The 19,487-nt window shown below is 37.9% G+C and overlaps 1 protein-coding gene across 1 annotated transcript in view; it reads right to left on the reverse strand.

Annotated features, from left to right (window-relative positions):
* KDM7A (lysine demethylase 7A) overlaps positions 1-19,487 on the reverse strand; it is an 82,574-nt gene that overhangs the window by 30,153 nt on the left and 32,934 nt on the right. Inside the window, exons 2-8 of the mRNA XM_023250623.2 lie at positions 16,407-16,492; positions 11,394-11,511; positions 7,949-8,109; positions 5,990-6,131; positions 5,498-5,684; positions 4,117-4,279; positions 338-425 (exon numbers count right to left, since the gene is read on the reverse strand). Of these exons, the coding sequence (XP_023106391.1) occupies positions 338-425; positions 4,117-4,279; positions 5,498-5,684; positions 5,990-6,131; positions 7,949-8,109; positions 11,394-11,511; positions 16,407-16,492 (945 nt within the window). The remainder of the gene's footprint in view (positions 1-337; positions 426-4,116; positions 4,280-5,497; positions 5,685-5,989; positions 6,132-7,948; positions 8,110-11,393; positions 11,512-16,406; positions 16,493-19,487) is intronic.

Below are 19,487 nucleotides of genomic sequence, written 5' to 3' on the forward strand. Positions count from 1 at the left end.
GAGCCTGAGGGGTTTGGTTCATCTCCCTTATTGTAAAAACAGTCAAAGGAGAGGACCCACCCATTTTTATAAAATTTTGAAATTCAGGGATACATTTAGTCTCAAACTGAATAAATGATTCTTTTTGTTTTTAGAGTTGAAATACATCAAGGAACCTTCCTGACAAAATTTGAAGATAATACATTTGTTTAAAGGTCCTATTTCTAATAATTTCTCAGGGCTTTTCTTCGTGAGATTTCAATTAAAATATATTGCTGAATTTATTTTTTGGAAACTTTAAAACAATGCCCTATTTAAGAAAAAACAAAAGATCCTTTAAATTACTGATGACACAAACCTGAGCTGCATGCCAATGTTAAGGTTGTGCAGAAAGTTCCCTCCAAAAGCCATACAGTCCTGAGATGTGAGCACAGCATGTATCCACCCTGAAATAGTTAAAAGAACATAAAGCAGTGATCTTTCAATATTTAAACCAAACAAATGTGCTATCTATCTGGGAGACAAGAAACTCACAATATCAACATCAGTTTACTTCATACTCCGCCCGAGCTAGAGAAGTTAATGTCTATTATGATCTACAGATACATTCATTTAAGTATCCATTAAATGCCTATTATATGCCAGATTCTGTGCTGAGTTGGAGGAAACAAACGCATCGATCCAATCAAACAAAATCATGGTACAGGATAGGTGATGGTTTTTGTGGTTATTGCCGTTTTCGTTTTTTAGTTTAAAAACACAACGCAACTTCACATTGAAGATTTTACTCCGAGAGTAGTCAAATGTGGCTAGAATGAGCTGAGCACATGTCTATGAAATGAACCTGGGACTGGCTGAGCACGTCCCTCCTCTAGTGTCATCCTGAAACGAGTGTTGCCTTAGGGACAAAGCAGAGGAGCAAGAGTAGAACTCAGCTGGAGGCCTGGCTCTAAGAAGAAAAAGGTAGATCACCCACATTTCATTATGGAAGGTTATGGTCCTATAAATATAAATGTTGACAATCAAAATGAGGTCTTTTTTTTCCCCACAAAAATGTTTTGAAAGTAAAAATCACTTCTAAGAGATGATGCCTAACTTTTGAAAGAAATATGCATACGCTGAACATAAAGCCTTGATATAAATATAAATATATACACACGTTTGCACGTAAAAATCAGCTACTAAAATAGAACCCATTTTCTTTATATTTTTCATTTTTTGATCTCTCATCATGCTGCAACACAACATGAAAAAAACTCTTTTTTTCATTAAAAATTTTTTTAACGTTTATTTATCATTGAGAGACAGAGAGACAGAGCATGAGCATGGGAGGGGCAGACACAGAATCTGAAGCAGGATCCAGGCTCTGAGCTGTCAGCACAGAGCCTGACGCAGGGCTCGAACTCACAAACCAGGAGATCATGACCTGAGCCGAAGTCGGACGCTGAACCGACTGAGCCACCCAGGTGCCCCGAAAAAAACTTCTTTAAAGACTTTCATGTGGTGCCCATTTGTGTGCTCAAAGGCACACAAAGCCTTGAGCTTCACCCTGAAATCACAAATTAGACATTTTTGTCAGCTACGAATCCTATATATACATCAGTGGTTCTCCACAGAGGCAGCACTGTCTATAAAGGATGTTTTGGGAAGTTTGGAGGACCGTTTTTGACTGTCTCAGTGATCAGGAGGCACTACTGTCATTTCATGAAGGAGAGCCAGGGATGCAATGAGCAGGCCACTCCACGCAGTAAGCAACTGTCCTGTCCTGCACTAGTCAGGACTCTCTCCTGGGCACTCATACAGGTACAAAATCTGTCATTAACTGTTGAAGTCTAGAAACTGTAAGTCCATTATATATGTAAACAGTATTTTTTGCACATTTGGCACAACTTCCCAGGAATACAACCTACTCTGTAAATTGAAGGAAAGTATAGTTTGTTTGAAAGTTTATCAGCTGCCAGCTACCCTGGAAAAAAGCAACAGTCCCTACGGTAATGGTTCTCAAAGTGTGGTCCCCTGACCAGCAGCATCAGCATCAATTGGGAACCTGTTAGAAATGCAAATTCTCAGCCCCCCTTCCCAGATCTACTAAATCAGAACTGCTGGGGATGAGGCCTAGCAATCTGAGTTTTAATAAGCCTTCCAGGTGATTCTAATGCTCAGTGATATCTGAGAACCATTAATCTACACCGATGCTAAAGAATTTCAGTTGCCAATCATACACTTGTCTGAACAGGCACATATAAAATTGTATTTTACTATAAATTATTTTTTAATTTCTTCTTTCTATTCTAGTTAGAGCACTACATTTTGGGGGAAATTATTGGTTACTGGAGGTTATATCATCAAAGAATATGAATTCAAGATTTTGAAGAGGGCATAACAAAATATTTGTTATAAAAGGGTGCCCTGGGAAGAGGATTGAAGGGAGGAGCTGAACCCACTCACAATAAAAATATTGATACTCATCAAGATTTTTAAATTCTGGCAGTTCTAGGCATTTATTCTTCATTTATTCAATATGTATTTATTATTATATACACCAGAGGCAAGGCAACAAAGCCAGACCTGCGGCGACAGATCCCTGTGAACTCTGCAGCCATTAAGGAAGGTCACCCACATCAGAAAAACATACTTCTCAAAACCACTGGCTTGGAGAGTCCATACTCTGCATTCAGTCACAACTCAAAGTGACTGACCTGATACCTATACTTGAGGTTATAGCTAAGGCTGGTATTCAATCCCTTCCCAGGGTCCCTCAAAATATACCCGCTGTCTCCAGAATGTCCCAGGACAGCAGCCCAGATTCTTAAAGCAGACTTGGCCTTCGGCAGCAATGTAGAGCCGACTAATTAAAATTGAAAGGGTGTCATCAAAATTTCAAAATTTTGTGGAAAGGACATTACAATGAACCTATAAAGAAAGTGAAAAGATAAGCCACACAATAGGAGAGTCACCTGCAAGTCACATATCTGGATATATCTAGATCATATATCTAGTATACAGAATAGATCAAGAACACTTAAAACTCAACAATAAAAAGACAAATAACCCAACTTAAAAATGGGCAGAGGATATGAATAGACATTTCTCCAAAAAGATACAAATAGTCACATTAAGCACAAGAAAAAAGTTCAGCATCACTACTCATTAAGGAAATGCAAATCAAAACCATAATAAGATACCATTATTTCACACCTACAAGAACAGTCAAAATAAAAAAGATAATTACAGCGTTGGTATAGACGTGGAGAAATCAGAACATGTGTACATTGCTGGTGGGAATGTAAAATGGTACGACCATCTGGAAAACAGTTTAGCAGTTCCTCAAAAAGTTAAACGTCATAAACTGTATGACCCACAATTCCATTACTAGGTATATATATAACCAAAGAGAAATGAAAACATAGCTCCACACAAAAACTTGTACACAAATGTTCAAAGCATCACAATTCATAATAGCCAAAAAGCGGAAACAACCCAATGCCCATCAACTGACAAATGGATAAGCAAAATGTGGTATATCTATACAGTGGCATATCATTTGTCCATAAAAACTAATGAAGCACTCATGTGCTACAACATGGATGAACCTAGTAAACATTATGCTAACTAAAAGAAGCTAAATACAAAAGACCATGCACCCCGCATATTATATATGAAATGTCCAGAACAGGCAAATCCAAAGAGACAGGAAGTACATTAAGTGGTTGCCAGGGGCTCGGGGGGGGGGGGGGGGGGGGGGGGGGGCGGAAATGGGGAATGCCAACTAATTGGTACAGGGTTTCTTTTTGAGGTGATGAAATGTTCTGGAAGTGGTATGGGTCACAACTTTGTTAATCTACTAAAAACCACTCACTCTTACATGTTAAAAGGATAAATATCATGGTTTGTGAATTTTATCTGAATAAAAATTTAAATGAAGGCAAATGACAAAAAACACAATTCTGAAACAGGTCCTAACTACAAGAGAAGCCCTCTAACGGACAAAGCAGTGAAAAGTCTAAAATCAGGATTATCTCTCAGGCTATGCAAAGCTACTTTCCAAGCATGTTAAAGCCAGAGGTTCTAATAAAAAGCCAGCTTCATGTGACTGAGTATCAACCATGGGGTACGGGAATGGGATTAAAGCCTTACCTGTAGGAACAAATAATGTATGTCCCTGCTTTACCACACATTTGTAGCACTTATCCACTTTATCTCCAAAGAACACCTCACTCTGGGTCACAGATGAACTCCAAGACTCATAGAGTGCCAAGTTTTCATCTGTTGGTTTTATCAAATAGAAAATCTTCTCACCCTAGAAGGAAGCAATCACACTATTTTTGAAGAAAAAAAAAAGCACCATTCTTAAGACGCCCTACAGTGATGCAATTTTCCAGTACAACGATCTAAGTAAAATTACATAATTATCAGATTTTTTAGGCTCAAAAGGACACCTTTCACAAACCTGATCAATAGCTCTTGCCCTTAATAAACATCTTCACAAAAGCTAAAACTCCTCCCCTCCCCCGCCAAAATCCGAGCAGAAGTCAGTAAGACAGCATCGGAGAAGCAGTTAGAAGAGAGGAGGGTAAAGAATCATGAACATCTTACTGATCTCATTTTCAAAGTATGCAAGTAAATACATGTTAACAGGCCCAGGTCACAGAGAGGCATCTCTGCAAACTCTGCCCTTGCCCCTAATATCTACAATATGATTATTTTTAAAGGCCTGTAAATAAACTTCACTTCACCAACTAACCCTTTGCCTTCTCCTAGAGAAAAGGAACAGAAGCTCAAGGACACAGCATCAAATACAGTCCAGAGCATCACAGACGCACAGGCATTGTATATAGATGAAGATGTGGTTCTCGACCAGCACCGTCCAACAGAACTTTGTGTGATGATAGAAATGTTTTTTATCTGTGCTATCCAATACACGAGTCATAAGCCACAAGTGGCTGCTGAGCACTTGAAATGTGGCTAGTGCAAATAAGGAACTGAATTTTAAATTGTATTTAATTATTATTACTTAAATTTAGCCACGTGTGGCCAGTGGCTACTGTACCAAATAATGCAATTCTAGCTAAAGCAAGGTGAATATAAGCTGCCAAGAAAAAATAGCAGCTTTGTGGGCATTCCCAATTTATCCAACTAGCTGTCCTGGCCTGCCCTTAAGATGAGAAGCAATTACTACTGTAATTTTGCTATAATCAGGTATTTGATTCAGGGATTAACTGATCATTGACTAGGAGAAAGAGGAAACAGAGACAAAAGGCTAAAAGAGACCAACTTATAAGATGGAGACAAAAAAAAAGGAATCTAAATATAAATTAAAAACTCATGGTGGCCCCTCCATTCCTTGAGACTTAAAAACCAACAACATAATACTTAAAGGTAAAATGATAGATCCTACTTAAAAAGCACAAAAACTTCCCTCTTTACAAATGTCATTTATAGCAAACAAATGCATTCCTGGAAAAACAAGATTATGTGTTTCTGGCAATAAGGGAACAGAGAAATATACCAATCTTACCCAGAGGACATGGTACCAAACTGAAGTTCCCCCAAAGTCAATATGGAAATCTGTGTAGCTGTCTTGAACTCCCATTAAGCAATATTTCTGAACAAATGGCTTGGGAAAAACTGAATCATCTGGCCAATAATTTTCCACCCAGGACAGTTTTCTGGCTATATCAGGGACCTCCACCAATTCAGACATCCTTTAAAAAAAAACAAACACACGCATATACATATACCCACGTCATGCAAATGAGTTCTTAAAATTTCATCCCCCATCTCAACCCAAACCAAGAAATTAACTGGAACTCAAGGTTAACACCAATAAAGTTTAAAATTCATCATATTTCTAAATATTCTCTGTGTGTGCCAAAGCAAAATGCACAGCATTGCTATCACTGGACCACTTTAGAAGTAATAATTATAGTTCTTACTAAAATAAATGTATCATTTAACTACATTCAGCTAATACTGAGAAGACTCAACCAAAATGTCCAGAACTACTCACTTTGTATCTGAAAATTCAAGGCTGATCACATTTAACACTTTTGGTCTGTTAGGATTCATGAAGTATTTAACATAATTGTGAAGTGTCATTTTGCTGTCTGCCTGCCTTGCCACATCAATGACATCTATCACTTTGTCACCACCTGCAGAGAAAAATTATAGTCTTATTATCGGGCTTAAGAGTTACATCAATAGATGCCCTAAACAAAAATATTTAAAAGACCATATTCACTTCAGCCAGCTATAAAACTACATAGCCTCGACAAAGAATCTGCCTGTATTCTTGCTTTTTAAGTCCAACTGGAACTTTTGAAAAAGGGGGCAGTTTTTGAGGGAAAGAATAAAGCAATGAAGACAGAGTTACTCATTAACACTGAGTGTGAAAACCTAAATGTTTACAAAGTTTTCCATACGCTAGTGATTTTTCGTGTGCAGCTCATACTGACAAAATGCATTCTATTGGTACGTGCAAAGTGCACCACATGCTCGGATTCTCCATTTCCTCACGCATAAAATGAGCGGACTGACTTCCTCCTTTCGCTTCTATAACTTCTTTGAGAAGTATCTTCTATAAGATTCTATCATTTAGAAAAACCAATCAGTCTCTGCGGAACTAGTGAGCAAGGTAACCACAACAGACAATTTCTGCTTGCCAGGTAGGGTCTCCTCTTCTAATATTCTGCTTCAAGAAAAAAGCCAGTGGTTAGGAAGCAAAAATCAGTTCCTATTAGTGCATGTGAGAGGAGTTGTGAATTGGGATTAATTTATAACTTTCCTATAAAACCATGAGGTGTCGCCTGCACACCAGTGCACTGTCCCCCCCCGGGAAGCATCACCAGTTCTGCAATGTGCTACAGGACAAGCGGAATTCAAAACACGGCAATAACCAATCTGAAAAAGAATTCAAGTAAATGCCATTTTCTTACTTTAACTTTAAAGTATTACCTAGTAGACTTTATTTTATACTTCAGAGGCAATACAATTGTTAACCAAGGCATCTTGCAGTGTTGAAAAGGAAGCTATCCAGTCATTTGAATATTTTTTCGCTAGCCTCTGACTCTACAGTGCTATTTATGCAAACAGGTTCAGGTTACACCTCAGCCTCATCCCCTGATTCATCAAATAACTCAAAATTAGCTGAATGTGAAGTCATGACATTTAACCGGGTTTCCTCAGTGAAACAGTTATCAATAAAAACTGTCAACCAGCAGCTCAATAAAAGAAGTCCTCAGACATTTCAGACTCAGGAGATAATGTATCACAGTAAATGTACAATTCTGAGTCAAGGGAGATTTGAGATCTAACCCTCAAAAAATCTCTATCTACAGCTGACAAGGAATGAGATCTACAGAGTCAGTTTTATCTATAAATAGCATGATGAGAAGGAACAAAATGACTGAAAATGTCAAGAAGATGGCAAGACATAAATGGTTTTCCCTCCTGTTTCTTAAGCCTTTCTGGGCCTCAACATCACAAATGGAGTCCATACATCATTAAGTGGCAATATCATCAAGTCGTTAATATAAAAACAGCCTTGAAAACGGTCTCCTCTTTTTTCTAGTCTTTCTCTACACACAGGAGGCCACTACAACACCAGGACCCAGAGATTCCTCTCTGAATGAACCCGTCCGGCTTCCCAGTGTCTTTCTTAGTATTTACAGTTACACCTCAGTTATGGTTTTTCCTAAGCGAGTACCAGAGAATTTGATGACAAAAAAAAGCAGCATGGTGAGCCTGAGTAAATAAGAATAGATACATTGTTTCATTCTGTTTTCCTGGTAATTGTAGGTCTGCTGAGAAGAAATAGTTTTCAATATAGGTGATCCTGAATTTCACTTTTCCTGACCCAGAAAACTGAACTAAATTAACATCTCCTCACTTAACTTCTCATGTTATTAGGACAATACCACTATTACTTTTACCACATTCTCCCAAGTACTTAAAGGAATCAAGTGCGTACCTACATAGCGTTCCACATCCATGACTGAAAAAGCAGGTGGAGGGAGCCTGAGTCCCAGGTCATCTAATTTGGGGACCATAATAGGAACTTCAAATCCATGTTTCTCCAAGTATCTTTGTGTCAGCTGGCTGCCATGCATCTTTACAATGATTTCATCGGCACTAAGGAAAACAGAAGGATAAAATGTCATCTTTGTTGTTAAGTTCAGTTTTAAAAAAATAGTCTGGTAATGGGTTAATTCATACACTGCGTTATTGTCCATATCAGCAGTTCTCAACCTGTCGTACCGAATTCTCCATTCTATAAAAAATGTTTTTATAAAGTCTCTTTTACTATCCTAAAGTAAAATTCATAATTAGTCCAATACATATAATTGGAAAAATACAGATGTATTGTATTAGATGCCTTCACTAACACAAGAGAAAAAAATTACAGCAAAATATATATATTTCAAGATGTAAATGTTTAGGAAAACTATGCTAGAAGAGAGAATATAATAATAGGGTGATTACAATTTGTTGTAACGAGTGGCTGAATTTAAAAAAGTAACTAGATCAGAAGCCACTCAACACAAGTCGTGTAGGAAATCAGAAGAGCAAAAGGGAAGGGACATCGGAATAAAAATTAGTGTCAGGATAAGTAAAACAGATCAGATTCCATCTGGCTATAAAATTCTACGTAAATACCTGTCAGACATTTCAAAGTCTCATGGCCATAGAACAATTCACTGCTGTCCTGCACAACACAGGCAGACTGGCTCTCACAGTCCCTGCCCACTGAGACAAACGTCCGGAATGAACTCCTGACTTAAATTATCTGGTACCACAAGTATTTCATAAGTTCCAGTAAGCAGTCACCTTAAGCCACTAAAAAAGGATAACCCCACACGCCCTCTCTGATGATTAACACTCCACAGGCGTTACACTTAAGTGTGGTTTGCCCCTTTTCACTGTCCTCTCTCTTGCCATAAATTGAAGATCTCCTTAAGGGAAGTTCTAGATTTTATCTCCCAATTGCTCCCAGAATGCAGCTGCCGTACATTCAAATAAGTGCAACCCTTGCATTATAGGTTAGATCACAAGAGTTTCCATTTACACAACGAGACCTTAACCGTCTTGATGTCATCTGTGGCTTAGCCGTCAAAGAGAAGACAAGAGGTACCAGTTCTCTGAATTACTGGCTCTGTCCACCCTCTCAATAAGAAAAGGTCGGTTTGAGGCTCCCCAAAATGAGATAGACTTTTCCTGGATAGTCTTATTACATTTGGAGGGTGTAGATCTCCTTCACCGGACTCACTGAGTTCTGTACTACCTTCTACTCCCCCCCACCCCCCAGTTTCCCTCCTTTCCCAACCTCTGACAATCAAACACTTCCTTGAACTCCAACCTAAAGGAGAATTTCGAATCACTTGTACACCCTGATCTTTAACGTTTGGTGTTTTACTTCCCCTGTCGATCAAAAATACATAAACACAAGTGCTTAAAAACAGTTTTTTTTTAAACCTATTAAAATCTAGTATCTGCAAGAGAAAAAAACTGGTGACAAACTACACATGTATCATAGAGGGACAGTTAAGTAAATTATGGCGAATATACACAACTGCATACTACACAGCAGTTAAGGAGGGAGGTACATTTTTGTACACATAGAGAAAGACACAAATGAAATATAATAGAATTAAAAAAGCTGCACATCATTTGCATAACATAACCCCATTTAAAAAATTAGATGCATATATATTTATATATTCATACATCTATATACTAAAATACTTTATTTTATTTATTTATAAGTTTATTTTGGGAGAGAGAGAACACACACACATGAGCTGGGGAGGGGCAGAGAGAGACAGAGAGGGAAAGACAGAATTCCAAGCAGGCTCCACGCCATCAGTGCGGCGCCTGACACAGGGCTCAAACCCACAAACCATGAGATCATGCCCTGAGCTGATATCGAGGGTCAGACACCTAACCAACTCAGCCACCCAGGCGCTCCTAAACATAAGTATCTTAAATGTAATTATGTAGACAAAAGGCTTACACTAAGTCTTAAAACAGGGGAGGAGAAAGATAACCCATTCACTTTATCTTATACACTTGGTATGTTAATCACATCAAGTATGTGTAATTTAACTAATTATTGTCACTCTCTGGTTTTAAATGATATGAAGGTTTACAGAGTTAAACAAAAGAAAACCAAAGACCTTTAATTAATGGTAATTACAATTTAGACATCTGTGACCATCTCCATAACTTGCTCTCGTTAGTGATTACTTTGGCAGAGAAGGCACCAGCATAGCCAGGATTTTTAACACTATTCTTTTGGGTCACAAACCTATTCGAAAAAAATAAAAGCTATGGCTCCTCTTCCTGAAAAATGTACATTCACATACTGACACTGAACTGTTTATACAGTTGTAAGAAACTCACATGCCTCTCTGAAGCCAGTCCGTAGGCCCAGGCCGGAAACTCTGGCCCTAGACTCTGAACCAATCAAGGAAAACAAACATTCTCCTAACCCCTTTGAAACTGAGAAAAGAGAAATGTTGAGACTAGGGACTTTAATATCACAAAAGTCATGTGGAAACCACTGTGGAAACCTCAGTAGACCTGAGGGAGCCAACACGAGGCACGTATCAATTCTAGGTTTCTGTTTAAGGATTAAGGGGAAGGGGACAGACCGGAATGTAAAGGCTGTGAGGCAACGTCAAGGGTTTTATAGTCACAGGATCTGAAATAATTCCATAAGAGGCTGCACGTGATGTTGTGATTTAAATTTAAATCGTGCCTCCCCTCTTTCACAAGCCTGGATATGATCTGTGTAAAAGGCTATTAAGCATTATCACTTTAAATAGATGTCAGGCAGCAAGCAGGAAATGATCTCAATTAGCATGATTCAAAGCTGGATCATACTTTTGACTCTCTTTGAGCCACAGATAAGTCAAACACTTTCCATTAACTTTAAAAAATCAAGAAGCCTAGTCCTGGTGCCCCCAGAGAGGCCAAGCCATGGTTATGGGTCCCTCTGGTAGGGGGACCCTAGGGTAGAGAGAGAGATGCAAACTACCTAAGAAAAAAACCCGAGTTTGAAAATCAGAAGAGATGAGGTAAAAGAGAAAGAGAAGCAGCAGCTGTACAGCAGAAGGAACCCAGCACCAGGCTTAGTGTATCTCAGAGTCTCTGGACAGAGATCAACAGTGAATATATTTTTATAAGGTGACCCAGTACACATAAAGGACACAATAGTTCGTGAAACTGCACTTACTTATTCCTGTTGCTAACAACATGCCGATATTTTCTATTTCATTTATTAAAAAAAAAAAAAAAAAGGTAAAAATCTGAGAATAATGGGGTTGCAACCTGAAATTCGAAAACATTGCTTTAGATAATGTCACGTTACCAGGTAACACTCTTCAATTGTCTTTGGTCACAACAAGTTTCCGTACCTTGGGAAGACTCGAGAACGTAATTCCTGAACAAAAGTCCTGGTCCCAGCCTGCACTGGTTTGGAGCCATCATCAATTTCGGTGTAGTCATGCCTGTGCCAGTTCCTCCTCTTTTTCACTGGATTTTCAGATTAGAAAAAGAAAACAGTTTTGGTAACTGGTGATACCATGCACTTTCTAAAAGTTATATTCTATATAATCAGAAATAACAACTGTTTAAGTAGAAACACACTTGCTTTTTAATGCATTTCCACGCTGAAGAGGTAAATTTTACCTTGTGTAATGCTGCAATTATAGGCAATTAACTGTGGATTTTTAAAAATCTTTTTATTTCAAAAAAATTTTTAATGAAAGCAACAAATTCAAATTAGCAGGTGGAGTCCATTATAATAGCCACATTTACACATACTATAAAATATCACAATTATTTTAAATCATGATTTTCACTAGACCATTTAAGTCATAATATGGTTTCTACGGATCATCCAAGTCATCCTCTCAGGATAGGACCTTTGATCCCACATCGGAAATTTATTCCAACAGCACAGCTCCCTTCTCTTTTATGTCAAGATCTATTCCCAAAATAAGCATGCTTACACTGCCACAAAAGAAGAGCAGGTGGCTACATCATAATTAAAGGAAAACAAGAGAAATGACAGAACAAATAACTTTATGATTAGTTCTAACGCTAAGATCCTGTGATGCTACAGCTCTGGGCGGCTACGATCTTCAAGAGTCACGGCAATCAAAATCAGTAGACTTGGATTTAACTCCTAGTTCAGCCATGACTTACTCCACAACCTTGGGCAAGTCACGGAACACGACTGGGTCCAGTTTTCTCAAGTGGAAATGAAGGCAGGAGAGCTGTGTTTCAAACTGTGTCAAGAAACCCTTGATAAAGCGGAAGATGGAGAAGAGGCCGAAAAGGGAACTCCAGACCTCATTCTGCTTCCACCAGGGCAGCACCACATACATCCCTTTTGTTGCTATCGGTGTAAGATGTCAATTTTCTACCTTTTTTTTTTAAGTTCGAAAATCACTCTTAAGCCTAAAACCTTCATGATTCTGGGAAATGTACTGAAGTCTGCAACCAGCTTAGAATGCATCCCCCCCCCAAAAAAAAAAGTGGATACACAAATAGACAGTGGGATAGTTACACAGACCGCAGTAAAGCAAATAACGTAAAATGTTAATAGAGTCCTAGATGGTGAGTTTGGAGGTGCTTCCTGCAAAATTCTTTCAACTTTTCCTGTATGTTAGAACAGTGTCATAATAAAACATGGGGTGGGGGCAACTCTATGAATCTAAGTTATTTTAAACCTGCACCTTACAAAGATCATAATAATAAAATAATACTGGATCCTCATATGGATAAGAAGTCACACTAAGTACCCAATAGGGGAGGAAATAAGCCTTATTCATATCTAAGAGTTTAAAACAAGATTCCCAAGTAATTTGTGGCAGTCAGACCCTCAACATGGAGAAGAATAAATCCCATTTTTTAAAAGTCTCATGAGAAAAACTGAGAATCTTAAAGCAACCTTCCTAGAAAATACCATTTCCTAGTATCCTTCGTGTGTTATTTTTTTCTCATTTAAATCACTTGTAAAATTCAAGGGTGTTTCATTTCAGGCTTCTGTTCTACATCTATATAGATTCATAACCCCATTTTATTTTCAACTGGGATCATGATATTCATCCTGCTTACCTTTCTTATTCTATCAGGAGCATTTTCTCATTAAATATTCAAAAGCAATTTAAAGGCAGCCTAGAATTTTAAGACGTAGATGTAGATGCATCATTTTATAATCCTTTTTTTGATTCTTAAGCACTTAGCTCATTCTGAATCTTTCTTCAAACAAAGTTAAGATTAATATTCATATACATAAATCTGTTTCCCTCATTAATTCCTCAGGATAAATTCTTAGAAATGCTAGAAGATTCAATATTATGAAGATACTTGCTACATACTGCAAAACTGCCTCCAGAAAAGTGGTAGGTAACTCATACTCTTACCAGAAAAGCAGTAGGTGACTCATATTCTTACCAGTGTACATATAAGCAGCAGCCATTTCAAAACCCTGGATCAACAGTGAGCATCATCATTTAAAAAAAGAAAAAGAAAAGGCTGCCCATCTGATAAGTAAACTATGGTATTACATTGTTTTAATTTTCATTTCTGCAGAACAGATTAGAATTAGAACAGATTTGGGACTGGACAGCTACGGGCTCAAACCCCAGCTCTACCAAACAGCTACATGAAAGAGCTGGTTAGATAATATTTTTCTCACATCGAGGTGTTACAAATACCAAAGGAAATGACAGAGGTCAAGTACTTCTTAGCACAGTGTCCGGGGCATCCCATGAGCTGCCAATTACTTCTCTTTCTTTTTAAATAAGCAGTCTTGCGGGGCGCCTGGGTGGCGCAGTCGGTTAAGCGTCCGACTTCAGCCAGGTCACGATCTCGCGGTCCATGAGTTCGAGCCCCGCGTCGGGCTCTGGGCTGATGGCTCAGAGCCTGGAGCCTGTTTCCGATTCTGTGTCTCCCTCTCTCTGACCCTCCCCCATTCATGCTGTGTCTCTCTCTGTCCCAAAAATAAATAAACGTTGAAAAAAAAAAATTAAAAAAAAATAAATAAGCAGTCTTGCATGATGTTAACAGAATGTTATAAATGTCCTGTGAGGCCAACAGGCTTAACACACAAAATCAGCCACTGCAAGAAGCTGGCTGAATATCTGAGGGGAAGGAATATTCTAGCAGTGGTCCTAGGGAGAGAAAATGTTGAGTTTGGCTTCCATGTGCCTGAGGAGCACTGAGGTATGTATTTAAGTATTGGGCTTTTTTGATACTTGCCCTTGAATAGAGTTCCTGATTCCCATTAAAAGGGTCAAGTCTAAATTCACTATACCAAGTGGGTATTATACTGACTAATAGTATCTATAATAAGAATTCCCAGGGAATTCTGAGAAGACAGAAGCCCTAGGTAGCCAGCAAGAGAGGCTTAACAGCAGAGGGAAAGAGGCCAAAAGGGATGACCCAAGTTGAGGGTGGAGGGTGAGGGGGTGGGGAAAATGAGCCTTAGATCAAGATAAAACAAATTACTGGATCTTGGGCATTTTCCCTGTGGGTATTCAGAGCTGGACTCTTGCCCAGAAGATAACCAATGCCTGACCTTATGTTATTCAAGGATGAGAAGCATACAGGCCAGGGCCAGGCAGTAGTCAAGCTTCTCTCTGAAGCATCGTTATTCAAAGTGCAGGTCGTGATCTATTATGGATTGTGAAATCAATTTAGTGAGGATGACAAGCTTTTTAAAAAATTAAATCACACAGGAAAAATAGAAAATAGAGTGCATCACATATCATAGTTAACCCACTGGTATTTCATAGAAATTAAATTCAAATTATTTCATTTTGGGATTACATACTTGAATTCTAAACTAAAACTGTTATAAATTTTAGTTCCGTTTCCTTTCTTGAAATAACAACCCAGTATTGGTTATTCCCTCTAAGAATTATACTTGGTAAATAATTATTACAAGTTATATGCCACATACTTCACGGCTACACAAAATAAGAACTTTTAAAAACATTTATGACAATAAACTGGTCAATTACACTAACAATTCTACCAATTTGTTAACCTCAAATTTTATACTGTGTAACTAATAAATGGATAACCTGTAGATTACAAGGAAATATTTTAATGTATTCTTACAGCTTAAATTTCTCAATCTCTTACAAAGAGACTAGATAAATTACTAATATTTCTAACAGATAAGCAGTCAGTTGCTAGTAAGTTTCTCTTAAGTAATTACTTGCCCACAACTTCAGAAAAAAATTTCTATGAAGAAAAAAATACTAGGAAAAAAGCTGCATTTAAAAAGGTTGGATAGGTTACCTACATCTCACTCAAGTGTGTATCAAAGTATGTTCAGGTACAGTTTTCTTCCTATTGCAAAATGATTAAGCCTGGTTTTTCCCTCTAGTCTCATGAACACAAAAATGCTATGTTTGTAGCCTACATTTTTTACAAAAGAAAGTTGTAACATCCTTCAAAACCTTTTAAACGTTATCCCTACTTTCCATCTGCACAATGACCATTAGCATTCCAGGCTATTCTTCTGAAGCATCTGTAAAATATCGTTTTGTGTGTGATGCTGGTACACCCCAGAGGATGTGTGAACTTCCCTGCCTGTGTCCTGCCCCTGGGGCAGAAGAGTGCAGGCAGACACTTGGTCTGGCTTTGGTCTTCCTCAGAATGGGACTGGACGGGGTGTGGCTTCAAGTCGGGCAGGACTCTAGGCCATACTCAAACTGATGACCAAATTCAGAAAACGTAAGTAATATTTTAGCATATTGATGCCCTAATTTTCTCCTAAAAATATAATGCATGTGTGTGCATTAAAGTCTGTCCCAAATATTACTGAAAGGTTTTTTTTAATTTATTTATAAAGAGATAAAAGCAGTTGATATCAGTTTCTAGAATTAGCAAATTTTTCACATTTCTCAAATTGAAAACTTTGAATATATGTCCTTGAATTTGGGGGCTTTGCACTGGCAATTAAGAATAATATTTTTTCATTTAATCTTTTTGACTTATGAAATAAGTTATTCAATAATTCAGACAGAAAGTGCATTCTCAGTATCTTCAGAAAAATATTCCCTACAGTTCTTAGTGGATGTAACATAACTAGTGAAAGTATTATTAAAATATTGTCATGTACACATTAAATTCTTTTTATTTTTTAATGTTTATTTATTTTCAGAGAGAGAGAGAAAAAAACATGCAAGCGTGAGGGGAGGAGGGGCAGAGAGAGGGGGAAAGAGAGAGAATCTCAAGCAGGCTCTAAGCTGTCAGTGCAGAGCCCGACACAAGGCTCGATCCCATGAACCATGAGATCATGACCTGGCCAAAATCAAGAGTCGGACACTCAACTGACTGAGCCACCCAGGCACCCTGTACACATTAAATTCTAAACTTCAGTTTTTATTTAAGCTTCTAGTACTTACTCAAGGAGGAACCATGTAGAACTGCACAGTTGGGACAGTGATAAAGGTCAATGTCAACAGCATGATGTTCTTCTACACCAACACAGCTAAGATAAAGAAAAATAGAATCAATATGTAAATAAGTTGAAAATATTTACTTAACTGTAATAGATGGTTAGAATTTAGCTGCAAAGTGTACAACAACCTCACCAACAAATTTTGTAGATTCCAGAAACATATGTACAAATTTTATTCTCTTCCCTACACACTTGCTAAATAATTATGGGGCAAAAATATGCCCAAATACATGGGAAATGATTCACTATTAACAGTAGAGACATCAGAAATAATATAATTATAAGCCATAAGAGCTCAACCATTATGTAAATGTCACCTAGTGTGGATTCAATGTTTGCGTCCCCCCAAAGTTCACATGCCAAAGCTTTAACCCCTCCACGTGGCTGTATTTGGAGACAGAGCCTCTAAGAAGTAATAAAGACTGAATGGGGTCATAAGGGTGGGGCTTTGATGCAACAGGATCAGTGTCCTTAGAAGAGACACTAGAGAGCTCTCATGCTCTCTTTCTCTTCTCTTCCTCTTCCCTTCCTCCTATATCCTAGCATTCTATTAACCTAGCACTTAGTATTCAGTTAAAAATATGTTTCAAGAAGGAGGGGGGAGAATGATTCGTAGTGAACCAAAACCTGAGAGTTCACCTCCAGCTAACCCACAGCACAGGAAATGCAAAGGACATACTTCTGGAAAATGGGAGATGATCACAGAGAGGTCTGGATGCAAGAAAAAAGTGAAAAGCTAAAAAAAGTAATAAATATATGGGTAAATTTACATGGAGACTCACTACCGAAAATAATGTCATGTGAGATTTAAAAATATATAGAGAACTAAAACACATAACAACAGCACTTGAGTAAGGAAAGGACAAATGGAGTTACAGGCTCTTCAGGCACTTATCCTGGAAGGACAGGAAAGGTGATGATTAACATCACCTTAAGTTGATTAAGTTGAGAATGCCTATTAGAATTTCTTGAGAGATGACTAAAGGAATGGAAATAGAAAGTATAGCTTCCAGGGGCCCCTGGGTGGCTCAGTGGGTTAAGTGATTTCGGCTCAGGTCATGATCTTGCAGTTTGTGAGTTTGAGCCCTGCGTCGGGCTCTGTGCTGACAGCTCAGGGCCTGGAGCCTGCTTTGGCTTCTGTGTCTCCCTCCTCTCAGCTCCTCCCCTGCTCACACTCTGTCTCTCTCTCAAAATAAATAAAGATTAAAAAAAAATTTTTTTTCAAAAAAAAAAAAAAAGTATAGTTTCCACACTAGTACCGAAGCAGAAATAGAATTTATAAGAATTTATTTTTAAAAAATCAATTCAAAAACAGGAGGGGAAAAAAAAGAGGAAAAGAAATAGAGACAGCAAAATAAGATGGAGGTATAAATTAAAATATATGACCTCTGTCATTACATTATATGAAAATGGATTAACCTGTTCCAATTAAAAGCTACAGATTACCTGGCTGGACTTCCCTAGTTATAGGAGACATACATAAAACAGGAATACAGAAAGACTGAAAGTAACAGGATGGACACACAAATACCATGAAAATAGTAATCAAAAGAAAGTATGCTATATTAAAATTAAGCAACACAAAATCTAAAGTAAAAAATATGCGATAAAGCCTAAAACTTTCAGTTCCCCAGGAGGACAATAACAAGAACAACTAACTGTACTGGGAGATTTTGACACCTCTGTCAGTATCTGATGGAATAAGAAGGTCAAACAAGAATCTAAATATACAAGATTTGAACTGCAGGATTAAAAAAAAAAAACATGAACTAATGGACATCTATGGAATACCCTACCCAACCTCTCCAGGACACACATTCCTTCAAGCATACATGGACCATTGGTAACAAGCTACCATACACTGGACCACAGTCAAATTCTGAAGGTCTGAAATTAGGAACTCTCTAGCTACAGTTCAATTAAGCTAGAAATCAATGACAGAAAGCTAAATGGAAAATCTTCCATTGCTTAGAAATTAAGAAATAAACTGCTAAGTAACCCATAAGTCAACAGATAATGAAACACTGAAATTATCTGGAAGTGAGCACTAACGAAAATGCTACATAACAAAACTTGTGGGATGCAGAATTTATAAACAGAATATACAGTTTTTTTTAAAATATCCCTTACAAAGTAAAGTGTTTTTATTTCTTTTTAATTTTTTTAACGTTTATTCATTTTTTTAAATTTTTTTTTCAACGTTTATTTATTTTTGGGACAGAGAGAGACAGAGCATGAATGGGGGAGGGTCAGAGAGAGAGGGAGACACAGAACCTGAAACAGGCTCCAGGCTCTGAGCCGTCAGCACAGAGCCCGACGCAGGGCTCGAACTCACGGACTGCGAGATCATGACCTGAGCCAAAGTCGGATGCTCAACCGACTGAGCCACCCAGGCGCCCCAGAAATATACAGTTTTAAGTGCATGCATTAGAAAAGGCTGAAATCAATACACTAATAAGCATCCACCTGAAGAAGTTACAAAACGAATAGCAAAATAAGCCTTAAAACATAAACAGAAGGAATAAAAAAGCAAAATTGATGACACAGAAAACAAACCATGCAACAGAGCATTGGAGCCAAAAATTCTTTGAAAAGACAAAACTGGGAAAACCTCTAGCAAGTTTAAGAAAAACAGGTGACACAAATAACCAATACTGGGAATGAAAAGAGGTAGAAACTAGATTCTTACAGACATTAAAGGTAAAAGAGAGTATTATGAACAACTTTATGCCGAGAGACTAGAATATATAGGTAAGACAGACAAACCTGAATCACAAGGAAATAGAATATTTGAATAGTCCTGTAACTGTTACTTAGTAATTTTTAAAATTGTCCCACCAAAAAAAAAAAAAAAATCCCAGTCCCAGATGGCCTCACAAGCAAATTCTATCAAATACTCAAAGAGTAAATAATTCTTGTACTAGAGGAGCATCTGGGCTGCTTAGTCAGTTAAGCACTGGATTCTTGATTTCAGCTCAGATCATGATCTCAGGGTTGGTGAGATCAAGCCCCGCATAGGGCTCTG

Source organism: Felis catus, chromosome A2 (assembly GCF_018350175.1).
Source record: "Felis catus isolate Fca126 chromosome A2, F.catus_Fca126_mat1.0, whole genome shotgun sequence".
In the NCBI taxonomy this organism is placed as follows: Eukaryota; Metazoa; Chordata; class Mammalia; order Carnivora; family Felidae; genus Felis; species Felis catus.